General features: G+C 40.1%; 1 protein-coding gene across 8 annotated transcripts in view; it reads right to left on the reverse strand.

Moving 5' to 3' along the window:
- FREM1 (FRAS1 related extracellular matrix 1) overlaps nt 1–22,913 on the reverse strand; it is a 197,453-nt gene extending 174,540 nt beyond the window's left edge. For 6 of the 8 annotated variants that reach the window (XM_082467908.1, XM_082467911.1, XM_082467907.1 and 3 more), the window contains exons 1-3: nt 22,727–22,913; nt 7,312–7,819; nt 2,383–2,477 (exon numbers count right to left, since the gene is read on the reverse strand). In XM_082467908.1, coding sequence (XP_082324034.1) covers nt 2,383–2,477; nt 7,312–7,551 — 335 coding nt within the window. In that variant the 5' untranslated portion in view covers nt 7,552–7,819; nt 22,727–22,913. The other 2 variants (XM_082467909.1, XM_082467910.1) reach the window with 2 other exon arrangements.
- Nucleotides 22,914–25,293: the final 2,380 nt, after the last annotated feature.

Below are 25,293 nucleotides of genomic sequence, written 5' to 3' on the forward strand. Positions count from 1 at the left end.
TATAATTCATGGATTGACTTTTAATTCAGGGGTGAGGGGGTGAGGGCTTTCTGAAGCATCAAGGCCTTTTTGCTCTTCAGAAATGCCACTACATGAAGAGTCACTTACAGTCTAGTTGGGGTGCTCTGCTCAGCGCTTGGCGTATAAAGGGTATTCAGTGATTGTTACCTCCATTCCCTTCATTCCCTTAGCGACTATGTTTTCTGGATACTTACAGAGACTAGCAGATATGGGTTGTCATTCTCTACTGAAGGGAGAAAATTAATGGGTGATGGGTGTGTATCGATAATGCAGCTCCTAACTGATGTGCTTTCATGATGGCCCGGGCAGACACTAAACTCTTTACGAAGAGTATATCATTCAGTCTTCACAGGAATCTATCATAAGTGGTGTTAATCCCATTTTACAGATAAGGAAACTGAGGCACAGGGAGGTCAAGTAGCTTGCCTAAAAGGCTAGAGACGAGGTAAGAGGGTAATAAAGTAAACATGCTCTCTGATTTTCTGCCTCCACCTCCTCTGATCATTCTATTTTAAATCCTCAAGACCAGGGAAATTGACAGGTCCTCTAACTCTGCCCTTCATGTGTGCTCCTCTACCCTCCCCATCCCTTAGAAACTCAAGGAAGAAAGAAGTAGGAACAGCTAGAATTCATTAGCTTTTCCAGCCCTTCCCAGCAAGCTCTTTGAAGCTAATTTGTTTTTTAACTTTAAAGTCTTAGGAAAATCAAACAGCCTTGTATACTGATTGCATAGCTTCCTAAGGAATCCTTTGGTGCCATCGCATTTCCTGAGCACAGCATTTGGTTCACCCCTCTCTTTCGGCACTTGTCATTCTGAATCACAGTTAGCGACCCATCTTTTGCATGAGACCATGAGAACCAGTCTATGTCTCCTCATGTTTTTGTTTCCTATGTCTAGCATGGGCCTAACCTATAGTAGATGATCATAAGTGTTTATAGGATGATTCACTGTGCTACAAAACTCTAGACTCATATTAGTCTAGTACTTAAGGGAAATTCATGATGTCGTATTTTAGCCAAATACTCTTAAAAGCAACAAAAACCAAGTAAAAAACTATATAGGCCTACTCTACCTACACTGAATTCTCAGTTGCTTCTATGAAGTGAGCAATACCATAACCATGAGCTTATATATTTTTTAACATCTTTATTGGAGTATAATTGCTTTACAATGGTGTGTTAGTTTCTGCTCTATAACAAAGTGAATCAGCTATACGTATACATATATCCCCATATCCCCTCCCTCTTAAGTCTCCCTCCCACCCTCCCTATCCCACCCCTCTAGGTGGTCACAAAGCACCGAGCTGATCTCCCTGTGCTATGTAATTTTAAATTAACTTTTTATTTAGATATAATTCACATACCCTAAAATTTACCTTTTTAAAGTTTATAACTCAGTGGTTTCTAGTATATTCATAAGGTTATGCAACCATAAGGCTCCCTAATTCCAGAACATTTTTATGACCTCCCCCATAAAAATCCACACCCATGAGCATTCACTCCCCATTCACCCCTCCCTCAACAGCTGGCAACTGCTAATCCACTTTGTCTTTCTGGATTTGCCTTTTCTAGGCATATCATATAAATGAAATTATACAATATGTGACCTTTTGTGTCAGACTTCTTTCATTTAGCATAATGTTTTCAAGGTTCATCCTTATTGTAGCATGTATCAGTACTCCATTCCTTTTTATGGCTGAATAATATTCCATTGTATGGATATACCACATCATGTTTACACATGCATCAGTTAGATTGTTTCAACTTTTGGGCATTTATGAAACATGCTGCAGTAAACATTTGTGTATAAATTTTTGTGTAAACATATCTTTTATTTCTCTTATGTATATATGTATATTTAGGAGTAGAACTGCTGGGTCATATGGTCACTTTGTCCAACTCTATAATTGATTTTTTGAACCTTTTTAAAATATAATATGTTGAAAAATAGAAGATATTGCACTTCTAATAAATAAGCAGTTGATAATCATAAAGAATAATTTCATTTACTTTTGGAATATATTTTCCTCCTAATTCTCATTAAAAGTTTGTAGTTTATAATCTCCATTTTTTATCATAAGTGGGGAATTGAATGACCAGAGATACCTGTACAAGAACTCTAAAGGGAAACAGGAGAGGGCTAATAATTTGCCACAAAAATGCCCCAAGGAAGATGATATAAATAAAAGTAACTGGAAGGTTGCTACAATTCTTGCCTCACCCACACAGGTCTCCAGTTCCTACTGCGAATTACTAGTTTGAAATCTAGTAACTCCCATCATGATAATACCTATCCAAAGAAAAAGAAGTACACAGAGCGGTTATCTGCTAAGGAATGAACAATGCTCCTGTGCTGCTTACCTGTAAAGTCTAAGCTTCACTGTGTCTTCATCAAGAATTGGGCAACCGTTGTGAGTATACTTTACTTCATTGGGAAGGAAATGACAGTCAAAGACCTAGTTCACATGAAGAAATGGATACATATCTGTGAGAAAACTGGTACACTTTTTAATTTTTCCAGCAGTAAAGTACTGCCTGAAGAAATTATGGTCTCTTAGCATTGTGTGTGTGTGTATGTGTGTGTGTGTGTGCTTTAACCATCACCACCTCTACCCACCCCCATGCCTATGACCATCCTGCTTATATAGCTGTGTTTTGCTTTGAGAATATCTAAATTATGAAAATCCAAGCAGATCAGGCAGATAAATTAAGCAGTGATTATCTCTAAATAATTATTTTTTTCCAGTGTATAGTACATTTAAATATGGTTCCATTTTTCAAAGTGTTATTTACCAACACCATAGCAACTGAGTCAGAGAGGTCTACCTCTGTGTATGTAGAAGCAGGCATGCATTACCCCACATACAAACACGCTGTATTAGCTCTGTATTTTTTTATTCTCCTTTTATTGCTTTCTTTTCCAAATAGTGTTTTTATATTTAAAAATGAAGCCACTTACTACAGAAACTATTGTGGTCGATCAGAGCCAAACAGAACCCACAGATGTTTTTCATTTACTTGCAAAAGACTGCTTTTATTAGTTATGTAATAGCAGAAATGACTGATGAGACAAATAGCAATGTCAAGGCAATTTTCTCTATTCAAACAAAATTATAATTAACTGTATCACCTTACTCAGAACTACTAAGGAAATTGCTAATTGTTATATTCTCGGAGTCATAGTTTTTAAAAGAAGAGTTTTCTCTTCCAATCACACCATGACCCTCATTGTGCCCGATCTGACTTGGTAGAGTTCTAAGAAATACCCTCGAGGTATTCACATATCATCATTGTTGAGTTCATGCTATTTAGCCTGTACCTTGTTACAGCCTCGAACATTTACAAACAACATAATCCTCCCTGAGAAGACTTTCTCACTAATACAAATGATCTTTTCCTACAGACATCTTTGGTTCCTCTTTTTAATTGACAACAAGGAAGGAGATAAAGGAAAGACCTTTCCCATTTCATTGACAAATAGTCACTGTAATAAAGAGACAATCTGCTTTGTTAAAAGAAACATCTGTTTTATGTTTCGTAATATGTTTTCCTTTTATAAAAGGTGACAACCATAATTCCATAAATTTACTAACTAAAACAAAGGAGAGCTAAATCCTTTTCTGTCTAGCTTTGTTTTTTTTCCACTTCAACTGTTTTTCAATTACAATTTATAATTAAATTGTCATACATTCCTAACTCATTACTCACTTTAATGACAGCAAACTGGTTCAAACTAGCGATATTTTCTTACTTCTGCATTTCCTATTCAAAAAAGCAAGCTCAGTGCTGAACGAGGGTGCTTTTCCACCCAGGAAATTTCTTGCTTTGGGTCAGGTGTGAGAAGTACTGTGAGTGGGTAAGTCTTGTCCTAAAATATGAGGAAAACATATTGCCATCGACCTTCTCTAATTGACTATCTCGAGAAGGTTATCGAGACAGAAGGTACTCGTGTGCACCAAGTGAAATCCCTTTCCAAATATCCAATAGGAAAATGAACCTGTTGGTCCTAAGACAAACTTCAGTAATGGAATGAAAACACTGATTGAACAGATGTTAAACAAAACATTTTCTGTATAACTCACATGAAACGGTTCATTACACAGCAGGGTGTTGTTAATATAGTCATCTCGCTAGGAATGGGCCCAAATAAGCCTGCTTTCAACTTACTAGTAAGCTCTATTAAAGAGTAATGTTTAGGCTGTGTGTGTGTGTGTGTGTGTGTGTGTGTGTGTGTGTGTGTGTGTGTATGTGTCTGTGTGTCTGTGTGTGCATAATTGGCTTGGCTATGCTTGGCTGTGCTTAATTTCAAAAACTCCATGAGAAATAAATCCCTGGGGAGAACTGCATCAACCTGGATGTAGTACAGCTACATATTGCAAAAAAGCAGTTTTCACTTAGGAATTTTGTTTTTGTTGAAATTATCATAATGAAAAAATAGGAAGATCACCAGGTGGTTTGAGAAACAAAGTTTTCCGGACATACAGATTTCATGATAATACACAGTTCTCATATTTGACCAAAAGGCAACGAAACTCCACATTTTAATGGACTCCTTTCCACAGAATAACTTTTAGCAACTATATATCACATATTTACTTTAGATGATATAAATCTGTTTGAGATGTCAGATGTACCTCTGGATAGACATACACTAAACATTATCTTTTAATCAGCACATTAGGGGACCCTTTGGGGATGTTGGAGCCCTGCCCCTTTGCCTTGCAATGCAGACTTCCCTAAATCAGACAGATATGTTGTTTCTGTTCCACGTTGTCTTTCTAGTAATGGATTTTTGCCAAAAAATCAGAGAAAGTTTGAAAATGAGACAACTTAGAGATCTATCACAACACTTGACCCTTGTGACCAAATAAATGTTTTATCTAGTTCTAGTCACATGGGTCCCTTTTTGCTCTTCAGTGCCTCAGAGCTTGCCACATGGTGAAGACCATTAAAATGTCACTGAAAATGATGATATTTTTCATTACTCTCATAGAAAGTGCTATATGAAGCACTTTAGAAGTCATAAAGTTTAGAAGTCATAGGCTATTTGGGATGGGGAGAGGATATCCCCAGAGGCTGGTTTAAATAACAGGAGATCCTCCCCAAAATGCTTTCTAAGGAAGGAGAATCTGGTGAATAATAGGCCTTTGGTTTTGCATGCTTGGGGCCAGAGCTTAATACAGCTGGACCATAGATTACCCCAGTGTGCTACAAGGAGGAAATTTTCCTCTCTTCTTACCTCACAAAATATATTCAGCCTTACTTCTAAATAAATGTTGAACACATTTTTTTTAATATATTGATTGGAAGGGTTACCAAATTATCAGTTCGGCAGTCTTTAGAAGGCATCCACCTTTTTCCATATAGCCCTGGGTCTCTGCTCTATCAGGGATCCCAGACATCTAGGATTAGGGTCCTATTTTGCTGCTCCCCAAAAACTCCAAGGATTTGCTTTTGACCCCAGTGCCTGTACTTAGGGCTCCACTGCCTGCTGCTGAGCCTATTCATGTCACCTACTCATCACATTTAGTGCATTGGGGCTCCAGACATGAGCTATCCCAGGCGTCTCCTTTTTCCCTAACTTATAGGTGCCAATCAACACACTTTCCAGCACAAGTTATGTTGGGAGAAAGTGGGGAGATGTTGCAATTACCACACAGATGGGAATACCAGGGTGACCTGGGGCCATGAGCACATCCTAACATTTTTTAGATGCCCATCTGAAGCTCATTGACTGACAAAAGAAAATCTCACAGGAAACTGGAGAGACATTTAGTCACAGTCACATGAGCCATACGCCCAATGTGAGAGCCTGCCACAGCATTCTGATGTGTTTCAGAATCAAACTATAACTGTAAGGGAAGTAAAGGAAATGTCTAGAGATGTCAATTTGAGCAAGCATCTATCTCAGTCTCTTTAGTTCATCTTTATGACATCTAATACCACTTTTGAATAAGCCGATGGAATATTTTTTTAGCCAAATAGAGAGGAAGAACATTAATGCTCACAGTTCAGCAAACAGAAATGCTGTATTTTGCTAGGAGCAGGAGCCACACCCAGCACTGAATATTCTTAAAACTGTTTGCCTTGAGAAGAAAGTTAAACCACAGTAGGAACAAGTAATAAGACCGGAAGCAATTTTCTATTGTGTATAGAGATAAGCTCTTTAAGCAAATGTATGATAATACAGACTTTCCTAAACCCAACGAATTAGAGGCTAACTCCACCCTACAAAAGGATTGAGCACAGAACACCCTTAAATGACAAGGTCTCCATGGTTGTGATTAAAGGGAAGAAAAATTTTATGAAGACATTTTTGAAGAACAATGAATATTTAAAATGAAGTGTCTTCATATCTCTTTTCCAGATCTCTTCCCTTACTCAAGGGAATGTTCAAGGGATGGTAATAGATAAAAATGTCTTCGCGTTTAACTTTTGCTATTCTGCAGTCACAAATGTGTCCTAAAGATGTCCTGAAACCCTGATATCTTATCCAAAGGCACTCTGGCCATGGGTGAGATAATTTTGGGGCAGGAATAGTCCCATAAAGGCTGACCATATCACACCACACAGGAGACTGCCCACTCCAACCCGTTTTCATTCTCTCTCCCTCTCGTTTACTTCTCTCTCTCTCCCCCTCGCTCTGTTTTTTTCTCTCTCTCCCCTAAGATTCTCATAGAGTGGCGATGTACCTAAAATAAGAAGTACATGATTCCCTTACCATTATGCCTTTTCCTGGATGATTAGCTGTTTTATAAGGTCAAAGAGCTGGTAATATTTACACAAGTTTTCATCAATAAGAGAGGATAAATTGGAAAGACTTGTCAGTTTGGTGCATTACTAATTTAAAAAATGCATCCATCCATATCTGTTCGAACCGGCCTTCCTCCAAAGGGGTTGACATAAATAGGAGTAACTCCTGTTGGTTTCAGGGCTGTAATCCACAGTCAGCCAAGAACATTCAAAAAACAGGTTTGACCAATCTCAAATCATTACCTCGTACACCTGAAACTAATGTTATATGTCATTATACCTCAAAAAAAATTTTTTTAACAGGTTTCACCTTGCATAGAAAAAACAGTGCAGTATTATGCCCGCTAACTGCAGCTCCACCATTTCAAATTTGAACATCTTACAACACTCACCTCTGGTAGCTTGAAGGAAGAGCTTTATCTCTCTCTCTCTCTCTCTCTCTCTCTTTCTCTCTCTCTCCCCCCTCCCCCTCCCTAACATTCTCACACACTCTCATTCATACACACTAGTAAATAGCATATCTCGGATATGACCTACCTGTGGAGTTAGTTTCCCAACCCTCTGGGTTATTGGCTCATTCATCACAACTTCCACTTTGCAGGCATCTTTCTCTTTGGGGATGGCGAACTTCAGGTCATCCTGAGACAGGAAGGCGGAGCTGCCCTTCATCACCCTGACCCCTCGGTTAACACGGATGAGGGAGGGGCTGGCCCATCCTGGGAGCAGCCTCAGCAGCAGCAGCAGGGCACTGAGCCCACCCCAGCTTAGACAGCTCATGCCGACAGGGGCCAACTCGTTTCCATCCACCAGTGCAATCCCTTCCACAAAGGAGGGCTTCTGTGCTTTCTCCGGGGGTGTCAGCTCATAGTCCAAGGGGCAGGGCAATGGGTCCCGACAATGTGCCCCAAGATCTTAACACGTCCCTTTCATTTCAAACTCAGACAAGGAGGTCTTTCAGGCAGTCCCAGAGCTTTTAATAAAACTCGCTGATCACTCCTGACAACGCCCGGCAAGATTAATGTGCCTCCCAAGTGCTTTTTTAATCCTGCAAATGGGACGAGGAGTTGGAGGAAAGTGAGAGAGAAACCAAAAGGTTTATGTGGCTTATTCAAAAGACCCCCACCGACAAAGGAATCTTTCAACCAGCCTGTAATTTCAGCTAAATTAAAAACAAATAAACTAACTTGACCTCCAGGGGCATCTGAAAGGCAATGCAGCCATTTCAGTCCCCGGCGGTAACTCCTGCTTCCGGACTCAACGGGTCCCAACCGGGACGTCAGTTGTGTGGTCCGACAGGAGGCAGCCCGCCTCATGGCCAAGGGCAGCGTTTGCTCCTCTGCGTTCAGAAGAAGTTGCTGAACTCTTTGCTTTTGTCTTCTCACTTGATAAATGAGGACTGCAACCTCATTTGTGCAAGAGAGCTGATAGAATTACTTGCCCACTGTTTGAAAACGTGATTAATTCTAAATCAGTGCTACCCACTTAAAAAAAAAAAAAGGCTTAATAATTTGTCACATGGGCACAATTTTGACTTTGCTGGGCAATGAAGACACCTAAGAAACGCTTGAGTGGAAATTGGAGAAAAGATATTTTTCCTAAGTGAACATTTGGGGTTTTGTTTAGGTGTAACAAGGACTAGGAATCCAGTAACGTAGCTTCAACGTACACAGCTAATGACACGGCAGATGTGCATGCATTTATACATCATCTACAATGCTAATTACATAGAAGGTATAGAATTTGCACAAGTGCAGTCTTTTTTTCTATTTTAACCACTTAGAATTTCATGATTATTTCTCTGTGTCCTATAAGAACAGAAATGATTTTATCCAAATTGCAAGGTATTGAAATATATCTTTAATCCCAAAATATGATTAGGTGAACCAATCATATCCACGATTAGTTATCCATGATAAACCATAATGGTGGTTTATTATGCCCATTGGAAGGTCTTGCATTTTCATGATTTTAATGATTTCTGCACATGGATCCTGAAATGTTTGTCAGAAGGTGTAGACAAAAATGCCACTATTGCCCACCTCTAATATATTAAGGGAAGGCTCATTCTCTTGTCCCTGTTTGAAACCTTTCACATTTGAGACAGTGCACGACATGTCACCTAACACCTGGGGGCGGGCGGGTGCACACTTCACAGAGCAGCCTGTTTTTTATGGTGTCGGTCCCCAAATAAAACAGTCCCGTCCACCCACTGACCATGTTGCCCACACTCAGGCTGAATTAGGCTGGCTTGTTTGGGCAAGAATGCAAACCTGCTTGTTGAACTTTCACAACTTGTTTCCATTCACCTTTGGCATCTAAGATCATTCAAAAAAGCAGCGCTTTCACAAAGAAGAGAAGCAACAGGGCGAGTAGGCATCACCCAAAACTGAGAGATAAGAGAAAAAACTTGGCTTTCTGAGATTTTAAATGAATTAAATTAACCCATAAAGGCTGCAAGGACTCTATACTCTCAGGCATTCTTCTCATCTCCCTTCTCCCTTGATGCTTGTTCCTAGAATCTCTGACTTTTTCATGTTGGGGAGCCTAGGGTCCAGTCCTGGGACCTGTTTTTTGTCTACCTTCGCTCCCTAGCGACCTCGTTCTTCCTTTTTTTTCATGGATTTATCTTTATGCTTCTCTCCCTCTTGTTACCCAGATTGAGGAGGCTGCCCTGCCCATAAAAAAGAGAGCCATACCTCAGGCTAGCAGAGCTGTGAGCCAGAAGGAGCCCGCGTGTTTGGGACATTTGCAAAGTGAAGTCACCACACCAGCCCACTCTGCCAGAATCTTACATGGCAGAGAATGTAAACTTCTTTCCTGTTTAACCTACTGTTAAACAGGAAAGACGGCATTTTTGTCTACACCTTCTGACAAATATTTCAGTATCCATGTGCAGAAATCATTAAAATCATGAAAATGCAAGACCTTCCAATGGGCATAATAAACCAGCGTAACTTTACACTGTTAATAACCACCTTATTCTTCAAGATTTTCTGTTAATTTTGTTTAGTCACAAATCAGGTAAATATTTTAACTTCTTTCCTACAGCATATGGGGAAATAGCTCATTTTCTAATTATAGCATAGTAAGTCCTTAATGAGCAGATAAGGTCAAAGACCAAGATTCTAATGTTCATCTACCAGGAAGAGACAAGAGAGAAAGAAAAGGAAATCTATTTCTGTGGCTCCCCGTGCCACAGTGATATGGGAAGGGAAGACCTGAATCTGAAGATCTGGATTCTAACCCTGGTTTTTCTGAACATCTGTTTCCTCTTTCAAAAATGGGGCCATCCGTCTTGCCTGTTCCAGTTCCCCTGTGAGGCCAGATGAAATAGTCCATGTGGAAATATTTTCTTAATTACAAAGCCCTGTATAAATGTAATGTTATTATTATAAAATATGTCAAAGGAATAAGGGAGTAAAGCCTGTCTCGAGAAAAACAGAATGGCAGAACCTGGTTCTGGATGAAGGGGGGCAGAATTAGGTTCAGTAAAAGTCAAATAAAGTGTGTTTTAATGACATTCAAAATTTCTCTTTTTCTTCCTCACAGTCTTAAAACAGGAGGTCGAAGTAAGAAACTGAACGCTAATATTTCAGAAACAACCTGAAGCAACACTGCTGGGAGGTAAAGAGTGCAAGAGTAACAATTTCTAAGCTCAAAATCAAACAAAACTCAGCCTTCCATCAACTGGGCTACCAAATTAGGTGCCATAAAGATCAGAAAGAGTATGCTTTATTTGTGTTTTATTTACATTCTAATTTTGTGCTTGCATTTTTCTCTTGGGGTTAGGAAATGCCAAGTATGGAATATTTCCATGGAAAATATTGCTCTGATTTTTCATTTGAAGAAGGTGGCAGTGGAGGAGAAAGAGAAAAGGATTTGGATGAACAGAGAGGGAAAAGGCAAAACAAAAAAACAAAACCCACACAGAACAATAGCAATGGAAATCAGGATTCTAAGTCAAACAAGATTTCAGATGATGATGGATTTTTTATCTCCACTAAAGAAGATGACAGAATTGTCTTGTTTCTGGTACAAAATTACAATGTTCAGAGGCAGCCAACATTTACTTGACAACACCCTAGTGGGAAACCTAACACATCTTGAGAACTCTGTTTGCTTAATCCCAACATAGGGCCAAGTCAGATCCTCGGAATCCAGCTGTCTGTAGCTTGCTCTCATCACTGATGTGGGCAGCCAGAGCGTCAGCAGAATCAGGGGGAGCTTTGGAAGGGGAAGTAGAAAGGTGGCCAGATTCTACAAGGGAGCTTGTAAACCAACTGCCTTTTAGCCACATGGGACTTAATTTGATGCTGCAATAGAAACAAATCCTGTCTGCTTGCTTGTGTGATTCAGCTGCTTCTCAGCATTTCACAATCCTCGCGTCATCCTGCAAATCAGTTATGCTCTTACAGGCCATTTCCCACCCTTGCCTTTTTTCTTCATGTGGAAATCATGTATTCAAAGGATATCTCTACAAGCCAACAAAAATGTGAAAAGATGTTTTGGAAAGTGGAAAACCATCCTGCTCTGAGTTCTTCCTTATAAAACTTCAAAAAGTTTTCTTTCTTAGTAAATTTCTTTCTTTCTTAGTAAATTCCTGAACAGAAGAAAATGATTCAGTAACATTTCATCTGGTAGAGCTGAGCTGGTTTTTATTTCATAATTACATGTTCAGTTTAACCACAGGAGGATGTATTCTCCATGCTGATATAAACATGGTACTCCTGTCATTTATCTTAGGTAATCTGTGCACAACAGGAAAAGCAGGACCCCAGCTGTCCTCCCAGGCTCTTTCTGCAATGGAACTTCTTGATGGTCAATGTTAACGATGTGCCCTGAAGAGAATCATATTTACTATTGTTCCTCTGTGGAATTTTACAATGGAAGCTACATGACACAAGAGAAGCACTTTCCCCATCCTGCGCCCAGCACAGATATCAAGATATCAATAATCAGACTTCCCTGGTGGCGCAGTGGTTAAGAATCCACCCGCCAATGCAGGAGACACGGGTTCAAGCCGTGGTCCGGGAAGACCCCATATGCCACGAAGCAGCTAAGCCTGTGCACCGCAACTACAGAAGCCCACATACCTAGAGCCCGCGAGCCACAACTACTGAAGCCCGTGCGCCTAGAGCCCATGCTCCACCACAAGAGAAGCCACCGCAATGAGAAGCCCGCGCACCGCAGCAAGAGTAGTCCCCGCTCGCCGCAACTAGAGAAAGCCCACACGCACAGCAACAAAGACCCAACGCAGCCAAAAATAAATTAATTAATTAATTTAAAAAAAAAAAGATATCAATAATCTATCATAGCCTTTTGCTGGCTTGCTTTGCTATTTGCAGAACTCCTACTGGTCTGATACTCTTCTCAGCACTCCAGGTAGTTATTACCAATCAAGAAAAGATGATGTAAACAATGGAACATTTTATCTTCCCTGTGCTTGAAGCTATTACCTCATGACTCACAGCTTCAGATCCTACAAGTACCCTATAGTCTTTAAGAAAGAAAATAAACTAATAGAGAAGTGGCATTTTGAGTAAAAAAATAGCCAACTCAGGATCAACCCATTCCCACCCACTCAAACATAGAGAGATTTTGATATCCTTGACTAGACTGGTAAGAAAGCCAGTGAAGATTTTCTGACTTGTATTCTACATTAAAATCTTTAAAATACCAGTCAGAAGAAACATAGAAGCCACCATGGGATTACTTATAATGAATTTTTTAAATCATCATGATTTTCACTCAAATTGATTTCCAAAATAATTCATATGAATCAAATGTAAAAGTTTCAAGCATAAACTCATAACTGAATATAATTATCCATAGAATAACTGAAATGATTCCGAACCATATGTGACATAAATTGATTCACCCAAGAGCAATGAACTGGAAATCAGGAGAACTGTCCCCCAAGGGAACAACTAACTGTCTAAACTCAGAGAAAGTGGTTCTCTTCTTTGTGTAGTAGTTGAGGAAATCAAGACTTAGATTTTACCAAGGACTTCAGATCCACTGCCTCCTCTGACTTTCCTTCCCTGAGAGAGACAGAGAAGTCTAATTGCACCTTGTTATAAGCAACAAGGAGTCAGTCTAAGGCTGGCCCAAGGTCACAGCCGGAGGCAGCAGAGCCTGGGAGAAGCAGGTCTCTGGCACCCTGGGGAAGGGCTCTGTCCTCCTCTGTGCCGACAGTCTCACTGCAAAAGCAGCCCTGGGAGAGGGCAAATACAAAGCAGGTTCTTCTCTTTCAAGAAGCTCATCACCTCTTATGGGGCTTTAATTGTTCAATGCCCCCCACAGGGGTGGAGAATCCGTGGCGATCTTACCCAACGCAGGATTTCCGGAGTGAATTCTCTCTGGTAGGGAGAATAGAATCGTGGAGAAGAAAAAAATAGCTTGCGACTTCTAAGATTGATTTTCCTTAACAATTTATAGTACAGTTGTTCCTCAGTATCCACAGGGGTTGGTTCCAGTAACCCCCCAACCCTCCACAGATACCAAACGCCACGATGATGCTCAAGTCCTTTATATAAAGTGGCGAAGTGTTTACGTATAATCTATGAACATCTTCCCACACACTTTAAATCATCTCAAGATTACTTATAATACCTAATACAATGTAAATGCTATGTAACTAGTTGTAAATACAATGTAAATGCTGTGTAAATAGTTGCCAGGCAAATTCAAGTTTTGCTTTTTGGAACTTTCTGGAATTTTTTTTTCAAATATTTTCAATCCATAGTTGGCTGAATCCACGGATGTAGAATGCACAGATATGGAAGGCTGACTGTATCTTCCTTTTCTCATTTTTTGTTTACTAGTACTTTTTACTTACTGTATACAGGTACTGGACTATATTCTTTATATATTTGTTTTCATTTATTTCTCACAACAAACCTATAAAGCCGTTTCTATTATTATTCTGATTTTATAAACAGTGACTTAAGGAAGTGACATCATAATCATAATAAAAAACGAACATTTATTAAGTGCTTACTATGGATTAGGTGTTGTTCAAAGGACTTTACATACATTATCTTGTTTAATTCCTATAATGGTTTTAGGAAGTAGACAGTGATTTTACAGATTTGGAAAATGAGGTACAAAGAGGTTTACGTTACTTGCCTCAAGTCATCAGCTTGACTCCAGAGTCTTATAACCCATATTTGCCGACCCCAGGACCTGTGCACTTAACTGCTATATTATACCACTTTGCATTACAACAAAATCATATACTCTTTGCAATTCCTTCACTATCCCTGGAGTCTTTTTCCTACAGTATGCAAACCCTTAACAACTTCCTTTATGGTCCCAGACAGCAACTGATGGCTGTTGCACGAGTTAAAATTTCATTGGAGGCGGTCTTCCCTAGTGGCTCAGTGGTTAAGAATCCACCTGCCAATGCAGGGGACATGGGTTCGATCCCTGGTCTGGGAAGATCCCACATGCTGCGGAGCAACAAAGCCCATGAGCCACAAATACTGAGCCTACTCTCTAGAGCCCACAAGCCACAACTACTGAACCCACGTGCCACAACTACTGAAGCCCACGTGCCTAGAGCCCATGCTCCACAGCAAGAGAAGCCACAATGAGAAGCCCACGCACCGCAGCAAGAGTAGTCCCTGCTCGCCGCAACTACAGAAAGCCTGCACACAGCGACAAAGACCCAATGCAGCCAAAAATACATAAATAAAATAAATTATTAAAAAAAATATTTCAGTGGAGGCAATGTTCTCTCAAGGAAGTAGCTGTTACTTTAAGAACATATAATTAATGCAGATACCTTGCCTACCAGCATCTGAGTGTTCCAACTCCTTACACTACAAGCACTGTTTAAAGGCCTCAAGGCAAACAGGCCACTTCAAAATTCCAGTCTATTAAATTAATAAAATACATGTTGATTTTGTTTATAACATTCTGCTTCCTTCACTCTGCAACTTTTTCTAAAATGTAATCTAAATCACAGATGTGTGGTTTACGAGAAAACTCAGAAATCAACTAGTCCATATCCTTCATCTATTTACCTGTTTTTTCTGAAAATAACTTCCTTTTATGTGTATAAAAGAAATGCATGCTCATTAACTAAAGGATAAAAATATAAAAACATAAAGAAAAGGAAAAAATAACACTTTCCCGACACCCAAAGAAAATGCCCTTTGGTTTTCATAAGTATGTATATGTATCTACAGTTTTTAAACTTAATTAGAACCACACTACAAAAAGAGTAGTGTATCATTCTTTTCCAGTTACATAACATTCTATTCTAACCATTTTCTGTATTATTAAACATTCCTTGTGATCTTACTTTTCATCTGTGCACTACATGCTCTACATGGATTTCTAGAGTCATTCCATTGTTGTGCTGAACTAGTTACTATGTCAATAGATTGTGATGAAAAATCCTTCATTAAATTAGCTTATTTTTCTCGTTATTTCCTTTTGATAGTCTTTTGGAAGTGGAATCATAAGATCAAAGGGTATAAAACTTATTTTGAGGCTCTTGATATGCATGCTACTTGGAAAGATGGTACTAGTTTACACCTTAATTTTCACTCTGTGTAGAGAAAGTGTCCCTCAGGCTGTACCATCAAGGGAAAGATTACAAAGATGAATCTTTGATGACCACACAAACTCATTAGAAGGTCTCATTTCCTAGATTTTTCAACACTTCAATGTCTATCTGGCTGATAAAGGCCACATTTTGCAAACTGTGTTTTTCAAAATGCACATGTTGGAGACATTAAAAAGTTTTCCACATAAGTCTTCTATATCCAAATATATGTGAAGCACAGAATGCCAAAATCTTTTAAAGATTTACAATGTAATATGAGCTTACTAAAGGCTCTAAGAATTCCTGCAGAAAGAAACCTTTAAGCCCAAAGTTTGCAAACTTATAGAAAACCATTTTTTTAAATAAAGAACCCAGAAAGTTCAAAGGTAGTCCTGCTTGAGGAAGTTTCTCTGTCACCTCATCCTGAAGCCAAGCTCTAAATCCAGAGTGCACTATAAACTGATTTTTTTTTTTAACATCTATAAAGCAGAAACTAAACTGATTTTTAAATGTGGGTTTATGTGGCTACAAGTTTTATTCTATTTTCTTTTGCTGCAGTAATGTCTAGAGAATTTGGAAGATCAGCTAACTAACGCCAGGAGGAGGCCTTGATGTGCTGGTATGGTGTTATAGGCTGAATTTTGTTCCCCCAAAATTCATATATTGAATTCCTAACCCCCAGTACCTCAGAATGTGACTATATTTAGAGATAGAGTCTGTAAGGAGGAAAATTAAAATTAAAATGAGGTCATTAGGGTGGGCACATCTAAGCACATTGTTATTGTGACTATTAACTACTAATCCTCATCAAACATTTTCTTTTCCCCTTTCCCATTATATACCTCGTCTTGACCAACTATCCTATCTCCTTAAAACGCTCTCTCTACCCACTCCTTCACCAGCCTTGTATTTCCTAAAAGGACCCTTGATTTTGATTGCCACCAGTCCACTGAAATAGCTGTCTCAAAGGCTGCCAGTGACCTCCTAATTGTTACAGCAAATTGAACTTTTCTCCAACAATCCTCTCTGATCTCTATAGCGCCCAACAATGCGCTACACCCACACTTTCTGCACAATTTCTTCTCTCCTAGTTTATGGACTCAGTATACTCCCCACTTCTCCTTCTACCTCACCAATGCCTCTTTCTCTTTTATCTTCTCTTCCTTTTCTTTCCACCTTGTTTTCTCCTCTCTTGGTCACATTGTATCATTGAAAATACCATATTTTTTAAAAATCTGACCTCAACTGGCTTCTCACTACATATCCACTCGCATGGTCTTTGGCCATCACCTCTAGGCTTATGTAGCCCCAACCACAGCCCTCCCTCTCCCGTAACCTCAGTTACACATTCACGGTGACCTGCTTGACACTTCCCACCTGTAAGCCCCTGCTCATGTCTGCCCCCTGCCTGGAATGTCTTTGCTTCCATCCTTATTAAAATCTTTCTCACATATCAATGGCTTGTGAAATGCCTCCTCCAAGATGCCCTAAGACCTGATCATTCCATTTGGTTTCTGCTATTGCAAAAAAGTCACATTTTACTTAAACCCATCATGGGGCATTTATCATATCCTACATGATGGTGTAGGAGGACAGACCTGTCTGTTGCATGTGATATGCATTCAACACATGTATCAATAAATGAAAATCAGCAATGATGGTTGAACTGTGCTTTTAGCATTCTTGTCAAAACAAGACTATGAACACACATTAACATCTTTGAGCTCTTCTCATTTATACCTGGACATTTCTGTGAGTAACATCTTGAGTGGTGCCCATAGCTCCATTTTTGGCTCCTTCTGGTTAAACAATTTTCCAAATTCCTAAACAAAGATATAGAAACAAGCTTATCCAATTCACAGACAGCAAAAATCCAGGAAGGTTAACTGTTACCACTGAGGGCATAATCAAGATCGACGTCCTGGATAATGGAGGTTGGAATGATGGGCTGAAGCCAGCAAGTTCACTTTCAACAAGCACAAACATATAAATTTACATTCCAAAAAATCAATTGCAAATGTATGGGAAAGAGAAGATTTACTTGGGCAGTAATTTATGAAAAAAAAAAAATTTTCTTCAAACACCTGCAGGAGGAGTGACTTTATCCTGTTGTTCCCGTGTGCAGAAACAGGGAGGATGGGTGAATCTCAGCTTCCCCTCAGAAAGAACTTTCCTTCAGAGCTGTCCAGTAATGGCGAGGGCTGAGGTATAGACACAGGAAGGGGTCTTTGTCTCAGGGAGGGAGTGTGGATTAGGTGCTTTCTGGGGTCCCTTTTAACTGTGAGACTGGATTTCCCTGTGTGCTTGTCCCCTGCCACCTCTCCAGCCTCTTCTCACACGACTCTCCTCCTTGCCACTGACAAGCTAGTCACTCAGGTCTTCGTTCCTTCCTTAAACTCGCGGCACCGCCCATTCTAGGCCTTTACATGTTTCATCCATGTTGTCCCATCTGCCATGAATGCCCTTTTCCCCTCTCCCACCTACCACTCCATTTGGCTAAATTCTACCCATCCTTCAGGTCTCAACCTCCCAGACCAGTTTTAACTGCTTGCGTAGAATCCTGCAATACCCCTTACCACATGTTGCACACCTACAGGCATTTAAATGTTTATTTGCAGTCATTTATACATGTCTGCCTTTGACCTTAGTCTGTAAGCTTCTTGAAGATAACAACCATGATTGTTCTGCTCACTCAAACATCTCCAGTCCTGGTCACAGGGTTTGGCACAGAGAAGATCAATACGTATCAGTTGAGAGACTGACTTACCCCAATGCAAACTTTGGACTTAAAAGAAAAACTGGTAGAAGAGTGAGAGACAGAGAGAGACAGAGACAGAGAGGGAGAGCAAGAGCTCACGCCACATGCTTGAATGGCTGTTTCTTTCCACTTGGTGATAGCTCCTAGGCTGACCATGGGGCAATTGCACAGTTTCAAAATCTCAAACAAATACTTTCCCCTGAGGTTAGGCCGCTTGCTACAGTGGAGAAAAATCCCAAGAGAAAACAAAATGATTCTTCTCCTCAGATATTTATGTGAAATGTCTATACAAGTCTCCAGTTCTGAAGGGTCAGGAAGAAAAGGACAGAATGATATTCACATTGCCTTTGTTTTCTCCTTAACGAATCCCTTTGGTAGTGTGTGAGCTCATGGATTTGTTTCATGCTTCTACTTAATCTGGAAGAAGGAATCAAGGAGAACGAGGCTGCTGCCCAGAGTTATAGGCCGAGGAAGTGGTGGATGGAGACCTATCCTGCCCAGCCCATGAGGTCTGGAAGAAAGCTCTATTTCCCATTTCTCTTTTCTCTTCACCTATAAATTGCCGGGCTCGCCACATGTTTGATTCTTTCCAGCCTTCACACCTGTTAGTCCTCTCCTAAAGAAGAAATATTTATTGAGAACTTATATGTCATGCAGCATGCTGGGTGCTTTCCAAATGTCCTTTAGCCCTTCCAAACACCTGGTGAGGTAAGTATCAATGTATTTGTTTTACTCCCAAGGAAACTAGTAAGTAATTTGGCCAACATCACAGAACCAAAGAACATCACAGCCTAGGGTTGGAATCCAGTTGAAATTTATTCAAAGGCCATTCTTTTTTCCTACTACACCACCCTCTGATTCCATATTTGGTAGGGCTCTCCTATCAACACTACCTTTTGGTTTCAAAACAATCACTAATGCCTATTTGACAAACTATTTCATCCTACCATGTTATAACAGAAGAGAAGATTTATATAGAACAGAACTAAAGCACTGCTCTTCTGTTTTTGCTGTGTTGTTTTTACGAGAAGAATCACTTTCACGGAAAAAAAAAAAAAAAGGAAATCTAGGCAATGAACAGGATTTGATAGGAAACAACAACTTTTAAACATTTGGATGAATCCTCATCTGGGAATTCTGATCCTTTCTGAAATTATCCTAACTACTTAATGATTTTGGCTTATATCAATAATTAATAACAATTATATCAATAATTATCAATAATTTATTAAGAATTTTTGTGCTAACAAGAAATGTAGACTTTGGAATGAAAATACCATGGCATTGAGTGTGACCTCATGAGGCAAAGCCCTGGTTTATTTATTGTAAGAGAAGGATTCAGGGAGCATCTATAAGGACTGAGCAGCTGATAACACTTGATAGGATGCAGAGATGGGATCCCAGGGAAGTAGACTGCACCAATGGAAGGACTTGGAGCTTAGTGAGCCCTGGAGTGTTACCTGCCCCAGTCTCTAAGGAAGCCAGATAGGAAGGTTTCAAGGATAAAGTTGAGAGTGAAGAGTGACAAACAATCTTAGCAGCCTTTGATGATGCACCAAAGGAGTATTTTGACACTGTATCAGCAACTCCGGAAATAGGGAGGGGTAAAAGGGAAACCAAAGTCTATTTTGCCATCTCCATTAAGCTTACCAATGAGAAGCCAAGAACGTTTTGTCAAAAATATCCTAACTTTGCAAGATCCCTGTACTCTGTCCTCCAGTGAGCACTTTCCCATCCAAACACAGTATCTTCAGATAGCTGGAGGCTATGTTTGTCAGAAAAACACATAGATCACAGCTATATTTTGATATTCTTATCTTGATGGCCAAGTTTTAGAACGCTTTGAAATGTTGCCCCAGTCACTGCAGTAAGAGAAACTCTAGTACAGACAAAAGGCGAGATTTCATTAGGGAGTTGTTGTTTTTTTTTTCTCCAGCCCCTCAAAGGTCTCTGTTTGAGCCTCTCACCTAGTTGCACAAAAGCTATTAAATCACTTGAATGAAAGGGTCAGGGAGCAAGCTGTGCAAGTATGGAAGCCAGCAAGCCCTGTTCAGACCACCCAGCTCTCCAAAGGGGGAGCAACACCAGATTCAGACAAGATAAGAGGCTGCCACCCCACGTAACCTGGCCCAGGGAAACAGCCTTCCGAGTGAGTTACAGGATCCCATTGTGTGGAATGACTGTGTGCTCTGAAAGGTGGCATTTGTCTAACTCACTAGATCAGTGGTCTTGGTTCTTTGTGAGAGAAAAACAACTTAAAGGGTATTTTAAAAAATTTTTAAGAAAAGCTGTAAGCCAAATCTTTGGGCCTGCTGTCAAAGCAAACAGTGAAACTGAGCTATATCCATCAATGTCAGAATGTCAGAGATAGAAAGATATCAAAACTCACTGAATTCAACCCTTTTGTTATATTAACAGAGGAAGAGAAGGTTAGCAAGAATAGGTGATTCATCCAAGATTGGTTGGCAACACCTAAGATGTGAAACACCAGGAAGACAAAGAGTCTATCCATATTATACACACTGATCTTTCTAAGTCCTTGGCACTAGCACAGAGCCTGCCATGTAGCAGGCACCTACAAATATTTGGAATGAGGAGAGGGAAAAAAAGGAAGGGGCGCTGATGACCACATCCTATTTTCTTTTTACTATAAATATACAAGCCATTCAATGTCATTGGGGATGGGGATGGAAGCTGAGTTCCTACTTTCATATGCTGTCAAATGAGGACCTCAACATGATGGAGGTATCATTTCCTATTTCTCCCGATTCTTGTGGGTTGGTCCAATCAAAACAAATTTCTAGGAATTAAACTGCTCCTGAACAGTCCCCAGAAATAATCCAGCTCAGTTCAGCCCAACTCAGCCCCAGGAGCACAGTATCCCCTGCGAGTTGATAAAGAATTAAGAATACCCTTGGGTTTAAAGTTTCCAAGACAAACATAGCTTATCCATGCGGAGTAGGTCAGACCACATAGCCACATGGAATTGGGGTACCTTTCCCTGACTCCCTTTCTCACTCATGGGAATGGAGAGGTAGGATGGAAAGGGGGAGCAAAGGAAAAAACAAAAGATGAGTTTGGTGGGAGAGCTGGTTAAAAGTTCTGGTTTGCTGGCCAAGCGTGCCAAACCATGCTTCATATAACTTAAGTTCAACATCAGCTCAAACTCAAGTTTATTATTTAGGTATGAGGTTTAACATTAACCAAGGACGTGACAAGAATTTAATTGCCAAGGACGATGTAGAGCACTGCTCATCCAAGTGTGATCGCGCCTGCATCAGAATCACCTGGGTAAATTCTTGGCTCCACCCCAAGTCTAAACTCTTCTCGGGGTGTGGCCTAAGCACCTGCCTTACACCAAGCACCCAAGTGGTTCTTAGGTACACTGGGTTATGAGGATCTCTGATGGAGAGAAAGAGGAAAAGTAGTTAACATTTTCTTAGTGTTATGCTGAAGGCACTTGGATCAAACAAAGGCAGGGGACTAAGAAGCAAATCTTCAAGCTTTAACCGGAGCAGGGTATGGTGGTATCAGTTTTGCAGAGCAGAAACCTGAAAAGCATTTGGATCTCTAGCTCTGGTCTTTGAAACAGTCCTGAAAAGGTTAATCTCTCCAGCAAGATTCCCAGGCCATAAACTCCAACCAGCCCGCGGAAATGTTCTTCTGAAGCTTTATAATTCACACCACACAACAAGACTGCACACAATAATTAAAAAAAAAAAAAAAAATACAAAAACAGAAACAAAAATTAAATGCCTTGAAAATTATTTTGGGGATCCAGATGACAACTAAAAGAAACTGACAACTATTTACTACAGCACCAAAGTCTCTGGACCAAATCCGAGGAATGAGAAGAAAGAGCTTAAAAATCAGTCAGAAACTTCAGAACAATATGATTTCGTTACCTCTCCACCACCGGCTCTCATCCCCATAAAAACAGAAACCATGCTTTAAAAAATATGTATCCAAATATAACTAAACTAAAGCAAAGGTATCCAAAAATCACCTCCTCCAAATTTCTATATCTTTATACCATGAGAATATTATCTATTTTGTTAATTTTGGCATCTTTTCTTTTTGCCATTTCATTTAGCTGAAAAGAAATATTCTGATTTGAGGGGGGACAGTTACAGAATGTAAAAATGTTTATTTCACTGGTGAGTGCTGCTGGGGATGGATTCAGAAGAGAGTTATACATTTGTGTTACATAATAAAGAGCCTCCCACTTGGGGCATATGGCTTTTTAACACCGCAATTTGCCACCTTGGGAGTTTACATGAGAATTAAACTTTTGCAAGCAGACTCGAGTGAAGCTACCACACAGATAACCTCTGGGGCATTCTAGCAGAACATTCACAGTCAAGATGAGAGGAAATACATAAAGCAGATACTTACAGGTAGTGGTTTTCCTTGCCAAGCCAAAGAGCTAGAAACCATTGGCGCAGGCAGGCAGGATAAGAGTTACTGACCCGGTAATCTCTGGTTTAAAGGGCTTTGAGAGGAAGGGGGAGGAAAAACAGCCCAGGGAGGGAAACAGAGCTGAAATTCCAGTCTTTCAGGTCAGCTGAGTTTTAGCTTTCTTTGTACTAAAAATCCATTAACCCACCCAACAAGAAAATAGAAAACTGAAGGTCACATACACACTCCACTGTCTTTGCTGGTCTTCTCCGGGGCTGCAGCTTCTGCGGCTTTGAAAACTTCCCGATTGCCAAGCTCAGGGCTCCCTGGGAGAAGGGCATGATCAAGGATGCCTGCAATTGCTTGCAGGGAGCCCGACCTCCCTGGCAGAGAGCCAAGCTCTCCAGTCCCTTCTGCTGGCTGGGTCCGCAGGGACAAAACTGAGCTTTCGTTAATAAGGTTGGTTGCGTCTCTTCCTAGTCTCTCCCCCGCTTCCTTTCTCACTATTAGTTCTGTACTAACTGCTCCGCCACTGGCTGAGCTGAAGCTGCCTCACCCGCCCTCAGTGCACAGGCACACATGCTCACAGACACACACATGGGCACACACCCACACCCCATACACACAATCACCCAAACACACCACACACAGGCATCCACACGCGTGCACGCACACACACCCACATACAAATGAGTTCACAGGCATGCACACACGTGTGCACACCCTCACACCCATGTGCGTGCAAACACACATACACGTAGGTGCACACACACATTGCTCATACCCACCCACACTCATACTCACACAAGTTTTTTCCCAGAAACTTCAAACTCTTCCTGAACCTTTCTTGGAACAAATTCCCATCCTGAAAGATTTTTATTCAAATTCAGACAAGATGTCCAGCATTCAGAAGGGAGGAGAGAGGAGACCTGGCCCCTCTGAACTTTGGTCACAGCCTTTAAAGGAAAAGAGGAGATTCTAGGGGGCTGTTTTTAAGTACCACCTTAGTTCTTCAGTTTATAAGGCTTTTAAAGTGTCTGGTTCTTTTTTAAAAATCCAGAAAAACTCTATTAATCTCATCTCATTTGCATATAGTTTATGACCCCACTGATTCAGCTCTATCACAGGTCAAGACATGTCCTCTCAGCAGAGATTCATTCAGTTAAACTGGGCAGGATTCCGTGGGTGGGTGAAAGTTTTGTTCCTTAACAACTGCATAATAAAATGCTTTCCTGTATTTCATCTCCACCAGAAAAAAAAAAAAATAATGGCATAGTATCTGGGCTAACTTTTAAACTGACCATAAATAAAGAAGTAGGAGTCTTATCTTGCTTTGGGGAAACTGTTTATATCGAGACACATCTGGCTATTTTAAACCTCAGCCAGAAGTACAAGGCACTGTAAATCCAATTCAGCCTAGATTGTGGTTTCCCTTAACAAGGTCACCACATACTGCCCTCTCTCTTGGAAAAAATGAGAGTAAGAGAAAAGAAAATAGAAAAGAAAGGGAAGCAGATTACGTGAAGAAGGAATAAAGCAAAAAAAAAAAAAAATGAAAAAGAATTCAAAAGGAGAGAGAAAACAATTATTTCATTTTAAAACATGCTTTATAGATACTTTAGCAATGAAAGGTACATATACACTTACTCAAAGTCACCAGAAATTTAAAATCTTCAAGAATCTCTTGATTCATTCCATTTGTTCGAAGAATAAATGGGTGAAACATCTCCAAGAATCACTAGGTTCTTTATAAGTAAACAAACACTATTTCCTAAACACACAAAATACAGTGACAGTGTATGATTCATGTACTGATCTTGAAAAAGAAAGAAATAAAGCCTTAATGATAACAGGAAACACAGTGTGACAGACAATCTTGTTTTCAGATTAAATTTTAAAATTTCCCAGCTTCTGAGAAGCAAGAAGAACTACAATCCTGCAGCCTGTGGAACAAAAACCACATTCACAGAAAGATAGACAAGATGAAAAGGCAGAGGGCTATGTACCAGATGAAGGAACAAGATAAAACCCCAGAAAAACAACTAAATGAAGTAGAGATAGGTAATCTTCCAGAAAGAGAATTCAGAATAATGATAGTGAAGATGACCCAGGACCTCGGAAAAAGAATGGAGGCAAAGATGGAGAAGATGCAAGAGATGTTTAACAAAGATCTAGAATAATTAAAGAACAAACAAGCAGAGATGAACAATACAATAACTGAAATGAAAAATACACTAGAAGGAATCAATAGCAGAATAACTGAGGCAGAAGAACGGATAAGTGATCTGGAAGACAGAATGGTGGAATTCACTGCTGTGGAACAGAATAAAGAAAAAAGAATGAAAAGAAAGGAAGACAGCCTAAAAGACCTCTGGGACAACATTAAATGCAACAACATTCGCGTTATAGGGGTCCCAGAAGGAGAAGAGAGAGAGAAAGGACCCGAGAAAATATTTGAAGAGATTATAGTCGAAAACTTCCCTAACATGGGAAAGGAAATAGCCACCCAAGTCCAGGAAGTGCAGAGAGTCCCATACAGGATAAACTGGGAGAAACACACCAAGACACACAGTAATCAAATTGGCAAAAATTAAAGACAAAGAAAAATTATTGAAAGCAGCAAGGGAAAAATGACAAATAACATACAAGGGAACTCCCATAAGGTTAACAGCTGATTTCTCAGCAGAAACTCTACAAGCCAGAAGGGACTGGCATGATATACTTAAAGTGATGAAAGGGAAGAACCTACAACCAAGATTACTCTAGCCGGCAAGGATCTCTTTCAGATTTGATGGAGAAATCAAAAGCT

This window comes from Balaenoptera physalus, assembly GCF_965194825.1.
Source record: "Balaenoptera physalus genome assembly, chromosome: 7".
NCBI classification, from domain to species: Eukaryota; Metazoa; Chordata; class Mammalia; order Artiodactyla; family Balaenopteridae; genus Balaenoptera; species Balaenoptera physalus.